This window comes from Pezoporus wallicus, unplaced genomic scaffold, assembly GCF_028554395.1.
Source record: "Pezoporus wallicus isolate ANWC-B61680 ecotype Strahan unplaced genomic scaffold, APGP_CSIRO_Pwel_v1 contig_10426, whole genome shotgun sequence".
Classification (NCBI taxonomy): domain Eukaryota; kingdom Metazoa; phylum Chordata; class Aves; order Psittaciformes; family Psittacidae; genus Pezoporus; species Pezoporus wallicus.
Window position 1 is genome coordinate 87,824 of NW_026636432.1, and position 17,550 is coordinate 105,373.

Here is a 17,550-nt window from a genome sequence, read left to right on the forward strand (position 1 = left end):
GCTTTGGTTGTGTGCAGGAAACGAGCGGCCCCGCGGGCAGGATTGGCTCAGTGAGGGAATGCAAAGGTCCTCAGCACCCAAAACTCTGCTCAGGTCCTGCTGTTACAACACCCAGCTCCCTGGTTCCCACACCAGCGAGCGCTGGGTGCTGCTGTGGCATCACCGCACCGGGGCCATTGACCCCCTCTCTGGGTGCAGGATCAAGCCCATCCTGAGAAGGACTCCTGGTCCTGAAGGACTCGTTTCAACTCCACATCTCCATCAGCATCTGTGGCTGCCACCAGCCTCAGACCTGGCTTCCTTCTCTCTGGCCACCAGGGAGATGCCACCCCCGTGGTGGTACCGCAATTTGGGGCTTGCTTGGTTTCAGCCCCATCACAGAGCAGGCCTCAGCACGTTCGTCGTGCAGGTTTGGTGCTGACACACAGGAACCAGCTTTCCTGTTCTTGGCAAACAGAACCAAAACGCTGCCATAGATCATAAATGTGTCCCTCAAGTCCTCTGCGCTGGTAACAGCCCGTGGAAGCCTTTCCAATTTCAGGGGGTTCTCCAAAACCAATCCCCCCGCAGGCACCACCAGGCTCATGGCAAAGATCAGCAGCAGCAGATGATGCTTCATTTGGCCAGAAAGAGGCCTTCTACTTCCTTAGGGAACTGCAGTCCTGGTGAGCTACTGCAGGAGCGGGGCTTCACCTGCACCAGCACGGGACAAACCCAAGCCCCAGTAAAACATTCTCTAGTGATCCTGAGAAACACCTCCAAGCTCCTGCGTTCCATGACAGGAGTTGCCAGAGCATGGCCACTGCAGGCAAGGGGAGAGCAATCCTGGCTCATGCTGAACATCCCATTTTAGCCCCCAAATCCTGGGGCAGTCATTAACCCTCCGTGTCCTGCCCAAGGAAACAGGCCCCTGCTCCACACCGGAGTCTCCCGTGTTCTCCTACCAGGCACGAGCCCACGCCACCACGCTTGGTGTTGGTCTGCAGGACAGTCCCAACAAGAGAGTTGAGGGCAGCAGTGGAGCCGGGGTCTCCTGGCACTGCAGGAGCTCTGGGCTCACAGCCACCGTGTCTCCATTTCCAGACCCAAGTGCTGTGAGGGTGGAAGCTTTCATCCCAAGGGATCACTACGCTGTCAACTGCATCCGATGCGCTTCTCTCAACAGGTCATGCAGCGCGGGCGGATGTTGTCTGAGGAGGGGTTTGGATCAATCTGCAAAGCCAAGCGTAGAGTCAAAAACCTCAGCAGTGGGCACACTGTGGCTGTCTCCACCAGCCCTCCCAGCCCAGAGGGATTCGTTACCTCTGAATACAGTGGAGGTGGTCGGAAGCGGAACTCCTGGATGTAGGCAAAGAAGGGACCTTCCAGCATGCCACCAAGCTCACTGCGGCACGGGGGAGCCAGGCTCTGCTCGGCCTCGGGGCTGGACACCACTGCCGAGTATTCGGGAGGAGCTGGAGAGAGAAAAGAACATCAGGGAACAGGAACCGCTCTCCATTAAACAGGAAACACACAGGTAAAAGGCCTTCAAATCCCCTGCTTCCCAAAACCTCCCAGTTCCCTGGGGAAGGAACCCAGAAGATGCAGCAGCACAACCAAAACCTGCAAAAGCTGGTCCTGGAGCAAGAGCCACGCTGAGAACTTGCTCTGATCTCACCATCCAGAGCGGTTTGACAGCACCCAGGCAGATCCTGGGCAGGGGGAGATGCTCACCCTCCGGCTGCTCCGGGATGGTGCTCAGCCAGTCCAGGCTGACGCTGTACTGGCTGCTGACACTGGACGTGCGGCTCCCAAATGGATGCAGTGGGATGGTTCCGATGACAAGTGGCAGCTCAAGGAGCAGCTTGGACGTCCCAGGAATATCCACACAAACCTGCAGAGACAGGAGGCAGCAGGGAAGCTCAGCTGCTGGGGTTCTCCCAGCCTGAAGGGGCAGGTATCTCCCCAGAGCACTGGCTTGAGCTGGCTAGGAGGGAATTCTTGCAGTGGGATGCAAAGGGAGATGCGATTGCTCCTGCACGAGCCCGTGGGCCAACAGGGAGAACCCAAGAGCTCACACAAATCACCAGCCCCAAAACCTCTACAGCAGCCCAAACTGGACACCAGGAGCCCAGCTCTGGCGAGAAGGAGAACACTCAGCACCGAGCTGAGCCTCCCACAGTGCTCCTCACCTTCAGGGAGTATTCCACCTGGATGATGCGGCACTGGAGGATGGACGGCCCCACCGGTGGGATCTTCAGTGCCCGCCCGTGCCAGACTTCCCGCTTCCCCGCTGCAATGGAGTCCCCGACGATGCTGGTCACCACCGACTTCTTCTGCTTCTTGGTGCCCCGGGCGATGAAGGTCTGAGTCTGGATGATGGCCGCCTTGGGCACCACCACCCGGTTTGTGCAGTTGTCAATCTCAGCAAAGATAGGGATGACCTCACCTACCAAACCAGACACGCATGTTGGAAGGAGGGAGACAGAGCCCGGTCCCTGCCTCAAGGGATTCCTGTACAGGATCACCAAGGGCTGGACACGCAATCCAGCACTGCAGGCACAAGGTTTAATCCAGCAGGAGCGTGTCCTGAGGAGGATGCCCACATCAGGAGCACACTCTAAAGCTCTCTCACCAAATCCCATGCCCAGCTCACACTGCCCCCAAATCCCCCCCCAGCAGGGCCCACAGAGGTTCAAAGGCCCCAGCACATCATCTCACCTGGGGTGTAGCCTTTGCGGTCAATCTTGGCAGTCACAGAAACCTGGCCACGATTGCAGTACCAGGCACGAGCAAGTTTCTCCTTAGCACCTGCCTGGGGAGCCTGGAGAAATGGGGATTGCGGAAGCTATTTAGTAAGACAGGATGAAACTCAAAGCAAGCACCTCCCCGGCACTGAGAACCTGTCAGAGAGCACCAGCAGCCTCTTGGGTATCTGATGCAAGATGCTATTGCAACCCATTAAAGCTTCCAAAACCTGAGACACAGCCCAGCCCAGGTAACACTGGAGGGCATGAGTTACAAGGGGGGGAAACACATTCCCTTTGGAAATCAGGCCTGGATTGTCCATTTTGGAGGGGAAGCAGCCACCTTCCCCATGGGCTTCCCAGAGATGCTGCTGCCCCAAAGAGGCGCAGGGGGAGCTCACCAGCAGCACGGGAGTGTTGATGTCGATGGGTTCAATCACAGTGAACTCCTTCTTCACCTTCTTCACTGTTGACCAGGGTCTGTGCAGCTTGGCTTTCACCCAGTAGCGCACGCTGCCGTGCTTCCCCTCGAAGGAGGTAGCCAGGGTCCTGCGGACAAGCAAGGAGCCTTTTAGAAGGGCTCTGCTAAAAGAACCTCCTTTCTGAGGTGCCCTGTGCCCCCTCCCAGGACCTGTGTCCTGCATCAAGAGATTTCTCTCCCCCTTCGCATGAAGGCAACAAAAACCAAGTGGACTTACTCGGGGAGCTGGAAGGTGAAGGGAAACTCGTGCCTTCCTGCCTGCAGGACGGTGGCTTCACCATTGTCTGTGGGCAAAACAGATTGAAGATGATTATCTCCCTCCTGCAGAACTTCCTCCCTGGCCAAAGCAGAGGCAGAGATGTGCAGGACGCAGCAGAGGAGCAGCACGATGGCACAGGGACATTTCTGCCAGGGTTCAAGGGCAGCAGCGGCGACAGGAGCACGGAGCACGTCCCATGGGCGATGGGCACTGTCTGCTCCGCACACGCGTGTCAGGCATGCACAACCCAGGGGCACCTTCTTGGAGAGCACTGGGGGGGCTCTGCTTCATCCTGCACCCACCCTGCTCTGTAGCTTGGGAGTGAGAGCCCAGGGGTACCTGGCCAAGGCAGAAACAGCTCTGGGACTGGGGGGGTCAGCCACCCCTCCATGTCCCCCAGGGGTGACAGCCCTGTCCTGCGTGCACCACACAGAGAAGCTGGGGTTGGATCCCTCTTGGGATCACCCAGTCCAATTCGCTATCAAAGCAAGCTCCAGAACCTCTGCAGGAGTCTTCCAGCACCGCTTCCCTACCAAGGAAAGGGGGAGTCTTGTGTGGGGCCAGCCCCTAACTGGGGTCCAACAGCAGGGTCCAACCACACACCTCAGCATCCCAGGGTGCTCTCAGCATTTGAGGTGTCTTCAGGGGACCTACGCACCCAGTCCCCCGAGCACCAAGACCCTATCGCACCCCATGCACCCGTATTTCAGCTGACTGGGGTGTCTGCAGCACGTCCCAGCCTGCCCCATGCACCCATTATTCCGGCCCCTGGGGTCCCCGGTACACCCACACCCTGCTTCTAGGTGATGGAGCACTGCAGGGGTTGGGTGGTGGGTGCCGTACCTGGGGGTGCCAGCAGCGTGTCGCGGTGGCTGAGGAACTCCACCTGATCGCTGTAGCTCTGCGTGTAGGCGGTGCTGGAGCCGGCGCTGCGGGACTCGGTCCAGTGAACGCGGGCAGCGCCCATCGCCCGTAGCCGCAGGGCGCCGAGCCGCGCCGCCGCCGCCAGCTCCAGCACCACGCGGCCCGACACCGCCTGCCCGGGGCTGAACGCGACCGCGGCGTCCCCCTCCGCGCCCTCCAGCACGACCGAGAAGCGCTTGAGGCGATCGAAGAGCATGGCGAGAACCCGTCCCTCGGCGCAGCCCGGCCCCGGCACCGCCTCCGCCGCCTTAAGAGCCCGGCGCGGCCCGGGGGCGGCCCCGGTGGGGCGGGACGGGGCGGCCTCGCCGAGCCCTGCAAAACAAGGCAGGGAGCATGTGCGGGCCTGGCCCCGCGCTGCTGGGAGCCGTGGGGCTCCTATGGGGCCGGGTGACCCCGTTCCGGCGCGTCCTGGCATCGGACCGAGGCATCCCGATGGATGCTTGGACCGCAGCAGCCCACGGGAACGTGTCCCGGAGCAGGATGGTTCACGGCGCTCAACGCTGCCTGGGATAACGTCCTGTGTGCCTCGCAAGCCTCCCTCCAGCTCCCACCCCACGTTCCCACTCCATCCTCATCCTTTCTTCCACCAGCCGGAATCTGCGTTCCCAGGCAGCAGCCCCTTGCATTCCACTTCCCACCAGCTAGGGGTCCGCCGCACACAGATCCACGTCCTTCCTTTCCCAAGAACCATTCCCAGGGGTCAGAACAGGCTGCAACTGGATCTGGGCTCCTTCTGGCCAACTGGCGATGAAGGGAAAACTGGTCTGGGACATGGCTTTGTTTTTCTTCTCAGAACTGAAGAACTGGCTGGGGTTCAGCTTGTGCAATTGCAGCGAGCAGCAAGCACATCCTCCCTGCGCCTGTTAACCAGGCGAGTGCTGCTTTCCTACCAGCTCGTGCTGGGCTTTGGGTGGTGCTGCTCCAAAACCCAGCGACAAAACACACCGGCATGGCCAGGCACGGCAGGGGGACTCGCTCTAGCAACAGCATCTGCTGCTGCCGGTGCTCAAAGGGTGACCTCACCATGAGATGTTGTAAAAGAAAGGAGAAAGGGGTCTGTGCCTTCCCCAAGGGGTTAATGCAGCTTCAGAAACTTCTGCTTTAACCGTGCTTGTCACATTTGCAGAGTGCCAGAGCTCCCCACCCCGGGCACAGGCTGGGGCTAAGGCAAAACAGGCATTAAAAATGTTACTGGGCTTTTGGCCACCAAAGTTGGGAGGATTTTTTGAGTTGCTCCCAGCCATGCTGGGCAGGACCTGCTGTGCTGAACACACTGAAAACGAGTGGGGCTCAAGCCTTGCAAAGCTTTAACTGTCTCCAAAGTCTGCCTGGAATGTCTGTCTCCCTCCCCAGGGGAAGAGACCGTGTTTTGCGTTATGTGCACAACCGGTTGCTGCCACGAGCAAACATGAATCGTAGCAAACACACAGTAAAGGGACAGGGAAAGAAGGAAGGAAGGCACAACTGGTGACAGCAGCTCTGGGAAGGCTCCTGGGGGGATGCATGGTGACATTCGAGGTGATGGGGCTCTTGAGAGGGGCTGGAGCTCCGTCCTGCGCTCGGCACCTTCCTCCTCTCCCTGCCAACACACACCCTGCAGCCCATGACTCAGCCCTGCAAGCATCCTCCCTGCACCACAGCCTCCCCTCGCTGCCCCCACGGGTGGTGGGAAGCCCCTCTCTGACCCCTTTGACACCCCGGTGCTGGGAGAGGGTCTCTTGTCTCCCCAGGGAGCACCAGTTGCAGGGACTGTGGGAGCACAGCCATGGCCTTTCCATTCAACAATGCTCCGGAGTGCCCCAACCCAACTGAAACCCAGGCCAGGATCCGTGCAGGAAAGATCGCAAACTCTTGAGCCCCATCTAGAGTCTGGCCAGGCTTAAGCTGGTTTAAACAGGAGCTAGCACCCGGCTCTGAAGCGGCTTCTTCCTTCCCCGACCGGCTGCTGGGACCTGGTGGCTTTTCCCCATTGACCCTGGAGCCGCACAAGGGACCCTGGAGAGCCACAGATTAGGGAATGCAGGAGGTAAAAAGTCGAGTCAGCAGCTCTACCCTGACCCAGCATCGGGACAAGACAGGGCAACGCAGAGCCTTGCACAAACTCCCACTCCCAGCTTGAAGAGTAAGCTCCTGCTCCGGGTGTTGCAAGGATTAAGGTGCCGATCAAGGCCACCCCACAACAGAGCAAGAGCCCTGATGCGCTCTTAGCTCACGTGCTGTAACTGTCCCGGATGTCTCCATGAAAAGAAAATGGCTTCTGGATGCTTGTCTCTCACCGGAGCAGGAGCTCAGCTCTGGGAAGTGCTGCAGGGTTGTCAGACAGAAAAGATCACTGCATGAGTACCACTGATGGGCTCCCTCGCATCACCTCGTGCAGAAGGGTCCAGGGCTTTCCTTGTGTTGCCCTTGCCCCTTAAACCCCTAGTTTTTCCTCTCTTCCTGCTCCCTAAGCTGATTACACAATAGACATTTAATGGCCCTGCCCACAGCCTGAACATCCTTCTTCCACCCTTTTTCTTGTCTTAATGTCACAGCACCCCAGTGCCAGCGCTCACCACTCTGCCAAGAAACTGCAGATAAACTCAGAGCTCCGGGGCGAGCAGAAGGGAGGGCTCATCTCCACCTGGCTTCCCTCCTCTGCACTGCCTTGTTACCATGACAAAACTGCAGTTTTGAAACACCACGCACACACAGTTGAGCTCATCGAGAAGCAAGAAGGAGCAGTCACAGGGACTTGTGGATCATGGCACGCTTGCAGCAGCTTTGTGCCGGCTGACATCAGGAAGGTCCTCACGCTGCCACTGGGCAGCTGGCAGAGCCCAGCAGGAGCCAAAGGAAGTGATTTTGGCTGTAGAATGACACTTCTCCAGAGCCCACAGCCTTTGCTGCCTTAAAACACATTCCTGTGATCACATGCCCGTGTCCCTCTCACAAAGCAGAGAAGGAACCTGTGGGTGGACAGAGACAATAAAATCCTAGCCCACGAGTTGTGGCGAGGCTCCCTGCTCCCCACACAGCCCAGTTCAGCTCTCCCCAGGCAGGAAGCAAGGGCCAGAAAACATCAGCTCCAAGCTACAGGAGTGCAGAGTGCTGGTGAGGCAGAGCAGCTCATGCAGCTCCTCCAGCCCCTGGCCAAGTGCCCTTCTTCGCATGGCTCCAGGGGCTTCTACCACACACAGTCCCAGCAGCATAAACCTAAACGTGCTCACAGCAGCTTGTGGCTTCCCTACAGACATTCACTGCAGGGATAATGGCGAATAAAACTTACTCTGTAACCCTACAGCTAAAGCAGACACCTTCCAAGCACTGCAGCAACCACATGCTCAGACCTTTCCTGCTGGAGTTCAGGACAAGGGCCTCTCCCATGTCCTTAACTGCAATTGGAACACTTAGCAAAGGGGCCATCCTTAGGCACAGCATGGAAAAACCACTGCCAAAAGGCAGAAACTCCAGAGTAATGCAGGTATTGGAGCAGATGGCAAGGTACAGTCATCCAGAAATAGAGAATATGACCCCCCAGGGCAGTCCAGAGAGAAGAACAGCTCCAGGAAGACAGCTCATGTCCTCCTTCCATCACTCCAGTCTCTTCTTGCAACTCCACATTTGCCAGCTAGAGCTGGCACCGCTTTCTGGCTTGCACCACGGCCACTGACACAATTAAATGCCTTCAGCATGAGTTAAGTCCTACGGCACACAGCACTGTGCCACAGGCAATCATGAGGCCAGCAGAAGCAGGAAAAGGGGGAGAAAAAGCCACAGAGCCATGACTAACACTGTCATTGGAGGGGAGGATGAAAGGCATGCACTTCCCCAAGAAAAGACAGAGTTAATGAGCGTATGGCCAGCTGAGATGCCCCATATCCCTTAGTTCTGGATCATTTCATCCCAACCACACAAAGAATTCAAGCTGCAGTAGATCTAAGCAACGTGCTAGCTGGGCATCCAGTCCCAGCCTCAGAAAACTGCAAACAAATATTTATTGAACTCCTAAGTGCTCTTTCCACACTTGTGAACAGACCCTTCTATTTGCACTTCCCTGTGCAAACAGAACAAAAGCCACAGCTCTTTGGTGCTCCCCAGCCCCAAGTTTGCAGGCAGCCTCCTAGAAACCAGCAGCAGCGAAAAAACCCTTAGCAAAGGTGAGAAGAGGGTGTCCAAGACGGGCAACCATGCTTGGGTTGGGAAGCACCTAGCAGGGGTGATGCCTGCAGCCCAAGCGTGATGCCCTAACCCAACGCCCTGGTGCAGAGAAGCACCCCGGTAGTGCAGCCTTACCGGGGATGAGCTGGCAGCGGCGGTGCAGGAAGGTCTGGCAGGCTGTGTAGTCACGGTAGACAACGTTGAGCCCCACGCTGCGGCTCTCGAACCAGTGCGTTAAGGCTCGGCCACGGGCGAACACCTCGAGCGCCCGCAGCCGCAGTGTGTGGCGGAGCCGCAGCTGCACCCGCCCGTGCAGCAGATCCCCGCTGCTGTGGGCTCCCCATGCTCGTCCATCTTCCAGCTCCAGCACCAGGCTCTGCAAGCACCCCAGGGGCTGCATCGCTGCTGGCCACGCTTAGCTGGCAGCTCCAGGAGGCCGGGCCCTGCCTGGGACAGGCAGCTGTGCAGCTCCCTAGGGAAGGGAGGAAAGAGCACAGGCTGCACTGAGACCCCCTAATTTATCCTGCCCCTAACTGGCCTCCACCGTGCAGGCCTAATCTTCACCAGGGTGGGACTGAGCCCCTGTTTTGCTGTGATGCTTTAGCGGTGACCTCGTGTGCCTTGAGGCTGGTGCTGTGCTGAGGATGGGGCTGCAGAGACAAGTGATGTGGTTTTAAACTGATGGAGAAGTGACGTGACTTCATCTTATCTCTGAGTCACAGACACTGCCGACGTGCAACTGGAACGTGCTGGTGGCTCCGTCAGCAGGGAGGAGGGTCAAGCACTACCAGCCATGCTGGCAGGTTTCATGCAGCTGGAGGAATCAAAGACTGGAGATCAAGAAATGTTTGGCCTTCCCAGTTCAGGCATTCCTGGGAAGTTGCTGGAAAGGGTGGGAGAAAGCAAACAGCCCTTCCCCCAAAAGCCAGGTTTACTTTCTGTCTCTGAAGGTCTATCAGAATCAGTGTGAACAAGGAAGTGAATAACCACAGGGCCCTCCCAGCCAGCGGGTTCCACCAAGGGGTGGTGTTCACTATCTATGTCCTGTGAACCGTGGCTGTTTCTGCAGTAGCACAGGTGGCAACGACATCTCAGGGTCACATAGAAGTAACAGGGCAGGCTTGTAGCAGATGCCAGTCCCTGTTACTACACCAAGCATCCAGCCTAGGTGTTTGAAGCAAGGTGTTTGCAATGCACGGGGCACAAGATCCTGAGCGAGGTGCCTGTGTGCGTTTGCAAGATTTGAGTACGTGGAGCAAAGCCTATCCTTTTCATGAGAGACAGAGTCAAATCCCAAGAGGAAAGCATGCGGGCTGTTGTGCCCAGCCACTGCTCACACACAAACTGCAGCAACTGGAAATGGTTTGGACACCCGTGCTCAAAGGCTTTGGTGCTGGCTCACAGCGTGTGCGAATCAATCCCACCTGCACTAAAAAGCTGAGGAGAGCTTGAGAAGTGGCAGCTGTGACAAGGCGGCAGCTGACCCTGCTCCTTGGCCCCCCAAGGGATGGGGCTGGCCACCCCACACACATCCCTTTTTATAATACCGTGTCCCAGACAGAGTTAGTGCAAGCTCAGCATTCAAGAAACCTACATGAGTTAGTAAGTCATCAAAAATACATGGCTCGCCTGCAGAAAAACAGCTCATCATAAGCTGGGGAGAGCTGTCTCTCTGCCCTGCTGTTCACTGACCTTTGGTTTCAGCCTTGACACCAAAATCCAAACAGCTCCTAAGGGAATATTCCAGCACACACACAGCCCTGACAGTGCCTCTTACTCTGCTGCTGATCTCTTGCCCTTTCTCTGAGCTTCCCATCACCCCACCTACCTAGAGGCATTTGGTGGGTCTTGCAATGCAGAGAGATGTCACGCATGTCTTTGGGCTAATCTCCAAGTGTTTATTCTTGCTGTCACAACACCTTCTTGTGTCCTCATTCAGTTTGAGAAATAAAAGCTCCTTGTAAGAACACACAGATGGGCCAAGAGAGGAGTACCAGGATGGCTAAGAGATTACACGATGTGTAGGCAGTCCACAGAGCAGCATGTTCTGGGTGGTCACTGAAGAAGGGAGAACATCACAGAGCGAAGTGCACTTTTCTCTGGGGACAGTATCTTTTCAGGGTCCCCAGGGGGACGCAGCTCACTTGGAAGTTTGCCTTTTGGATGTCTGCTGGACGTCTGAACTTGGGTGTGAACTGATCTTTCTGCTCAGTCCTGAAGAGGTCCTGTGCCCTCCAGGGTAGCCCCAGGTGTGAGTATTTGATCTGAGGAGAGGAAAGAGCTTTCAGCACAGGGGGGATGGGGTTGGGGAAGAGGCAGGTGGTCACACAGAACTTGGCAGCCCCAACATCTGAGCCCCATATTGGTACCTGAAGGGTCACTCCCCTGGGCAGCTGCAGTCTGGGCCTACCTGCATCCTCTCTCTGCAGAGGCACAGTGTTCTCTGCTAGTAGTGCAAAGAGATATTTACCCTGGTTGGACACCTCTAGCTACGCCAATTTTCCTCCTCTGATCCTCTGTGGGGGACCAGAATCACCTTCCCCTTCCTCCAACATGCCCTGGCTTAGGAGTTTGGCTGCCTGTCCTTCCTCTCCCTTCAGAGACTTATCTGCAACTCTGCTCCCCACAGAGCTTTTACTTGAGGCTGGAGGCAGACAGGATTCGATGCATGGCTGTCCTAGCTCAAGTAGCTCAAGAGCACACATAGAAACTGGTGACATGGTTTAGTGTGAGGTGTCCCTGCCCGTGCATGGCAGGGGGGTTGGAACTCGATGATCTTAAGTTCCTTTCCAACCCTAACTATTCTATGATTCTATGTTAGTGGGGAGGCAATAGCTTTGCTTGGTCTAGACCTGCTTCCCCAAGCCACCCCATGGTAAATCCAAGGCTATTAAGGCTGTACCTGCTGTAGCATCTCTTCAGAGGGTCGTTGTTTCTGCTGTCTGTGTGGAACCAGTGTGGCCTTCATGGTTGTGACAGAACATTCATCTGCTAACAGATGGAATTGAATTGAAAATTAAGTTCAGGCCAGTAAGTTAGGAGGCAGTATCAGAAAAGCTTTGCAGTTTGACTTGCAGTCACAGACCTGCATATATCTCATTAATGAGAGGAAAAAACAGGCTCTGCTCTCAGCACTTGGCTGAAAACCTTTGGCCAGGCAGAAAACAATCCTCAAGGTGAGGAGGTAAGTGAAGAAATTCAGATGGCAGTTACAGGAATATCATTCCATAGCACTCCACACTAGTTGTGGAGCTGCTCCAGAAGCTTGGGGCCAAGGAAAAGATCAATTCAACTGTGATCCATTCCACATTTAGTAAAACAAAGGACTTAAACCCAGATAGCTGGCATGAAGGGACCTCTCTGCTGCAGAGTACTGGCCGTGAGAAAGAGGAGGCAAAGTCAGAGGATTTTCATAATGACCATGACGAGCTCTACCCACCTCCCCTCCTGAGGTTGCATAAACACAGAAACCCCCTCCTTCCTCCCACATACGAACACAAAACAACTTCTAAAAACACGTGTAGAAAGGGTCTGCCTGGTGTGGGGGTAACACTCTCGTTTTACTAAAGGCATGTTGCTGCACCAGTGCCTTCCTGCCGCCTCCAATTCAAGATATCTGAGCTGCCTCCCTTCCCAGAGCATTGCCATCCCTTGCACAGAGCGAGGAGAACCTCAGCAAGCTTCACCTGGCACCACAACAGCCTGAGCAATGTAGCCTTACCGTGGTAGTTGAAGGGGATGTGGCTCTCTCGGTGGCTCCTGCTGTCTGCCATCACTCTCTCGCTCTGCTGGGGTGGCTGATAGTCCGACTGCTGCGTTGTGCTGAACAAATGGGGGCTTGGATGCTCATCTCCCAGGCAGAGCTTGGTTGGGTGCTTGTGAAGCAGCAGGTCAGGCTTGGCGGGGAGGTTCCGGCAGGCAGTCTGGGAACACAAGAGCTGCTTTAACAGAAACAGGCTGTGCAGGGAAGGGAGAAGGAACAACAGCATTGGCTTTAGGTGCCAGAGTAGTGTACATAAAAGAAGAGAGGGTCTTCAACAGAGAAACACCCTCACAGCAAAGCTGGGAACAGACCTCTGGGTAGGAGAGCCGTGTAGTAGTAGTGCTTGCCAATGCTCGGTTTCTTTCAGGGTCTTCATCACCTCTGGGGATGGATGAGGCATACCGGTTTGGGTGGACCGTAGTTACAGGCTCTGGTAAAAGCAAGAGTGAAGGGTGTCGGAGCAATCCAGGCTCTGAACAACTGACAGCTGACTCTGTGTCACAGACCTGCCTTACCTACGTTGTATGCTGGGAACTGCTCGGATGTTGAGGTGGAGAATCTGGTACAACCATCCCCCAGCTGCACGTTTACGTGCTGGATCTGGGAGGCAGCATGTTCCTTGTCGTAGGCTCTGCAAGAGATCAGATAGGAGGTGCTTAAACCGCAGTGTCCACCAGAAGGACCAGTTCCTGAGGATGCCCACTAGGTTCTCCATCTGATACCTGTGCGTCCTTTTGTCTGGGGCACTGTAGGCATGTTTCTGCTCACTCATAGATCCACTGATTCTGGGATCCCCAAATTTAATAGACGTGCGCTGAAGGGAACCCAAGAGAGATACAGAACTTTGCACTTGGCCTTGTTGAACTTCCCCTTCCCCTTCCTTCCTGTCTTTCCATCCATCTGGTTTCCACTTGCACAGATCCCACCCCTTTCAGGACAGAATTCAATGTGAGAACTTGCTGTCCTTTAACTATGTCTTGGTCCTCCCCAAAATCGTGCTGTTACCTTTTCACTTGGCTTTGCAGGTGGACTCCATTCACCCTTAAACTGTGCTTGATAAGAAGTGTGGTAATAGGACTGTCCATCCCCTTTAATGGGATCACATCCTGCCAAACAGACAGAAGGGGAAATGGTGTTATTTTATATGGGAAGTATTAATGCTATTGAAACTGCAGCCTTGAGGCAGCTGCTCTTACGGCATTTTAGTACTACTGAATTTATTTCTTATAACGAAACGGCAAAGTAACTGACGCCAGGCTGCAATAAGGTGAGCCACAACACTGCAGCACATGGATGTGGAACCTCAGAAGTGATGCAGCTCTGGTGTGAATCCTGCAGCATGAGAGGATGCAGCGAGCATAGAAGAAGGGCTCTGAAGCCAAAGCTTGGCTGGCGAGGGGCTCTAGTGAGTGCTGCCACCCTGTGCTACGAGCATCAGAGTGATTTACTCATCCATTAAAAGAGAAAGCAAAGCAGCCCAATATGGTGTAGCCCTGAACCAAGGCACCAGACCCCCAGGAAGCCTATGCAGCACCGGGGTACAGCAGCTTACTCCTGTGCGAGTGCCACGGCCTGGCAGCAGGCTGGACCTCATGCGCTGGGTACGAGGTGGTGTAGATGGACGGAAGGAGCCCGATTTTCTCCCTGTCTCCGCAGGGAACGTTGTCCTCCCGCGCCCTGCCCGTGGGCACGGCGGCTCTCCTCGCGGCGGGCTGGGGACAGAAGCGCTCCCTGGTCTCCGAGGTGCGGACGCAGACGCGGGGGTCCGTGTGCATGCGAATCATCGGCTCCGGGGGCACGACCGGGGCCGCGGCCCGCAGGGGCCGCTCGGGAAACGCCCGCTGAGTCTCCGAGCGGGGGTCCCCGCCGCCCCAGGCCGAGCTCAGCACCCGCCCGCTGGGGGGCAGCGGGACCGGAGACCTCCTGTGAACCCCCCAGCGCGGGGGGAAGTGGGTGTGAGACAGCGACTTCCAGGCGCTGCCCAACGCCCAGCGCTCATCCCCCAGCCGGGCATGGGTCGCCTTCAGGAAGGCAGGGCCCGTGAGGGGCGCGGGGATCAGCGGCACCGCGCAGGCCGCCATGGCGCCAATGCCTCGCTCCGGAGGCTAGGCCGCGTCTCCATAGCGACGGCTTCCCGGCGTGCACCAGCGCGCCGTGACGTCACATTCCGGAAGCGTTGCTATGGCGCCCAGCGCCCTCAGCGGCCTGGTCGCTGCGTTGGAGACCCACCGGGGCCGCGACCGGGCGGTGAGTGAGGGAGAGCCGGGAGCGGCTGGGCCCTCACCGGGTTCTCCGCCCCTCACCGGGTTCTCCGCCCCTCACCGGGTTCTGCTCCCCCCCCGACTTCGCCGCAGGTCCGTGCTCTCTGCTATGGCTGTCAGCTGGCGGGCGGGGCGCTGGCCGGGCCGCAGGCCTCCCCGTCCGGCCTGCCCGGGAGCCTGTTGGCCGTGTCCGCCGAGCTGAGCGCCTGCCGCACGGTGCTGCGCCTCTTCGATGACCTCGCCATGCTCCGCTACAGCTGCGGCTACGGGCTGGGCCCCAAGGTGAGCGCGGGGGGGACCGGCAGCTCCCTTTCCCCCCAGGCCCCACCGCAGGAACCAGTGCGTGTCCCCCCCGCCCCCCCGTGCTCCCCACAGGACGAGGACGGGCTGGTGCGGGCGCTGTCGGTGCTCTGCAACGTGGCCAACCAGCTGTACTACCCCTGCGAGCACGTCGCGTGGGCCGCCAACGCCGGCATCATCCGTGCCCATGCTCAGAAGTGGTGGACCCTGAGCATGGGGCTCTGGGCATTGTCCCTGCTCCTTGGTATCCTGCGGTAAGGTGGGATGCGGGGGGGGGGGGAAGGAGATGGGCAGGGTATGGAGCGTGTCCCGCTCTACTCAACGCATGTCAGGCTGCTCCTGGAATACTGGGCTCAGGTTTGGTCCCTGCTATACCAGAGAAAGATGTGGATGGGCTGGAGAAGGGCCACAGCGATGATCCAAGGACAGGGCAGCCGTGTGCTGAAAGACTGAGAGAGGTGAGTCTGTTTAGCCCTGGGAAAAGAAGGATCAGGGAAGACCTTATCACTGTGTTCCTGTAGTTAGAGTGCCTACAAAGACAATGGAGACTCCCTTTTTACAAGGAGTCACATGGAAAGCAAAAGGGGTAACAGGTACGAGTTACTCTTAGGAAGACCCTGGCTGGACACAAGAGGAAAGATTTTTATCATGAGAGCAATCGGCCATTGGAGTGATCTCCCCCAGAAGTGGGGGATTGACCAGTGCTGGGCACTGTTAAGATTTGGCTTGGTGATGGGCCATCTAGTTGGGGTCATGCTTTGCCTAGACAGGTTGGACCAGATGATCCCTGAATTCCCTTCCAAGCTGCTGTTCTATGATTCTCTGATTAATCAGGATAAAATGAATGGCCCTCCAAGCAGTAGAAGGGTGCTCTTCCTCACAGATACAGTTCATGTTGAGAACAACCCCCCCCCCTTTGCTATAGGGGAGATAACTCTCTTCTCTTGTTTTCAGATCCCTCAGAATCTTGTGCCAGTTAAGAAAGCTGAGGCAGCACAAGGGGTAAGATTGCCCTTCTTGGACATCCAGCTCATTTAACACAGCTCTGCCTGTTCTCATTTGTGAGCTGTCGCTAATTGTTAATACATGATGAGCTATCGATCCTCATGTTACTTTTGCTTCCAGCAGGACACCTTCGCCTCAGAGTCGGAAGGAAGCGAAAGCCCAAGTGAAGGCTGAAGTTCTGAGCATCCTTGCACAAGGGGCAGATCTCTCCAACGCAATCCATTGGCTGCCTCCAGGATTTCTGTGGGCTGGAAGGTTTCCTCCATGGTTAGTTGGTCTCCTGGGGACTGTATCTTCCCTGATAGGTATCTACCAAGCCTCTAGAGGAGGGAATTCTGAAGCTGCCTAAACCATCATTAAGCTTCAGGAGCCCAATTTTTACCTGGTGAAGATGCCTTTAGTGAGGCAGGGTGCACTTTAACTCTCCTGGGAGGCAGTGATTGATTTCATCCATCCTGTAAGTGGGACTGTAATCAAGATGTCTATTACAGAGGGGGTTGTTTGCAGCTAATGATTGTTACTGCTCTATTGAGAAATCTTTCAGGTGAATCCTCTGACAAATCAAAAAATCTATGATTGATAAAATAGGGATAGGGAAAACAGGGAAAACAACTTCCATCCTTCCATCCTCAAAAGACAAACACAACCCTCCAGTCTTCGCTGTCACTTAAAAGCGCACAAAGTCACCATTAGGAGGGAAACCAGCCACGGTTCTGTAACACAAAACTTCCGAGAGCTGGATCCTGTGAGCCTGAGCCTGGTGCCTTGGGAGGCGACCTGGATCATGGGAGTTTCTCCATCGGATGTTCCAGTGTTTGAGCCCAGAAGTGCTGCCCCCAGCAGAAACAGGAGCCAGCTGTTATTTTGTGTTGGTTGTGTTTCTGTGGAGGCCAGAGGGGAAGGAAATAACCACTGGGAGCCGTGTTGGGGCTTTCTTCGAGTCCGTGTTGCTCCTGAAGGAGAAGCTGCGCCGAGCCTCCAGCCGTGCCTTGCTGGGCTGCCGCCGGGTGGAGCTCTTCCACCAGGCTGCGGTAGCAGCGAATGTATTAATTCCCGTTCAAAGAACCAATCAAACCCGTGCAAAGATGAGGTTTACAGTTACATTTCTAGGTGGTGCCAATAATAAACGAGATGAATGCTTCAAAGTCGGCCTTGAGTGAACCTTCCTTCCTGATAACCCGGCAAATGTGCTTTTACCTGGTTCTAGAAAGCTCCAAGTGGTGCCTGGGCGTCAGGAAACGTTTGCGCTGTGGGAGCTTACCAAAAGAATTGGGAGCACCTGAGGGAGCAGCAGGAAAATGCAGCCTTGGAAAAAGGTTGTGCTTGAGTGTGTGTGGAGCTCGTGCTCCTGCAGCCAGGAGCTCTGACCTCCTCTTTTGTGGTGTTGCTTTTGGAACAGACATGTGAAACTATCTCCTGCCTGTGTCCAAAGGGCAGAGTGAGGACTCGATACTCCTTATCCTTCGCCCTGTCCTTGCTCTTTATCTGCACTTTCGCCCTGCAGTGCACCCCAAGGATGCCTGCCTGACTCTGCTCCCGGTTTGCTGTCAGATCCCCAGCTTTTGGGGCTGGGGGAGGCAGAACAAACAGGAAGAAACTTGTTTTTTTTTCTTACAGATCTTGTGCCTGGGTCCTGCTCAGGGACAGCTGCAGCTGATGCCTGCTCCTGTCACCCTGCAGTGGCTCCTGCT

General features: G+C 56.2%; 3 protein-coding genes across 5 annotated transcripts; 1 reads left to right on the forward strand and 2 right to left on the reverse strand.

Annotated features, from left to right (window-relative positions):
- Nucleotides 1-608: 608 nt before the first annotated feature.
- ARRDC2 (arrestin domain containing 2) lies at nt 609-9,222 on the reverse strand. 3 transcript variants are annotated; one of them, XM_057400293.1, is made up of 9 exons: nt 9,095-9,222; nt 8,666-9,002; nt 3,425-3,491; nt 3,128-3,275; nt 2,701-2,803; nt 2,172-2,428; nt 1,714-1,873; nt 1,303-1,454; nt 609-1,212 (listed from the first exon to the last, which is right to left on the reverse strand). In XM_057400293.1, the coding sequence occupies exons 2-9, from the start codon at nt 8,928-8,930 to the stop codon at nt 1,159-1,161; spliced, it is 1,206 nt and encodes a 401-aa protein (XP_057256276.1). In that variant the 5' UTR covers nt 8,931-9,002; nt 9,095-9,222; the 3' UTR covers nt 609-1,158. The 3 variants fall into 3 exon arrangements, with proteins under 3 accessions (XP_057256276.1, XP_057256275.1, XP_057256274.1); XM_057400292.1 differs by having other exon boundaries at nt 8,666-9,198; XM_057400291.1 differs by lacking the exons at nt 8,666-9,002; nt 9,095-9,222 and adding an exon at nt 4,310-4,709.
- A 1,185-nt stretch (nt 9,223-10,407) lies between these two features.
- Nucleotides 10,408-14,374, reverse strand: SAXO5 (stabilizer of axonemal microtubules 5). Its single transcript, XM_057400298.1, has 8 exons — nt 13,846-14,374; nt 13,299-13,399; nt 13,016-13,107; nt 12,809-12,924; nt 12,605-12,723; nt 12,252-12,453; nt 11,433-11,518; nt 10,408-10,794 (listed from the first exon to the last, which is right to left on the reverse strand). Exons 1-8 carry the CDS (start codon nt 14,372-14,374, stop codon nt 10,606-10,608), a joined length of 1,434 nt encoding a protein of 477 aa, XP_057256281.1. The 3' UTR covers nt 10,408-10,605.
- A 74-nt stretch (nt 14,375-14,448) lies between these two features.
- Nucleotides 14,449-16,447, forward strand: PEX11G (peroxisomal biogenesis factor 11 gamma). The gene is made up of 5 exons (XM_057400296.1): nt 14,449-14,540; nt 14,648-14,836; nt 14,930-15,108; nt 15,809-15,856; nt 15,983-16,447. Exons 1-5 carry the CDS (start codon nt 14,475-14,477, stop codon nt 16,206-16,208), a joined length of 708 nt encoding a protein of 235 aa, XP_057256279.1. The 5' UTR covers nt 14,449-14,474; the 3' UTR covers nt 16,209-16,447.
- The last annotated feature ends 1,103 nt before the right edge of the window (nt 16,448-17,550 follow it).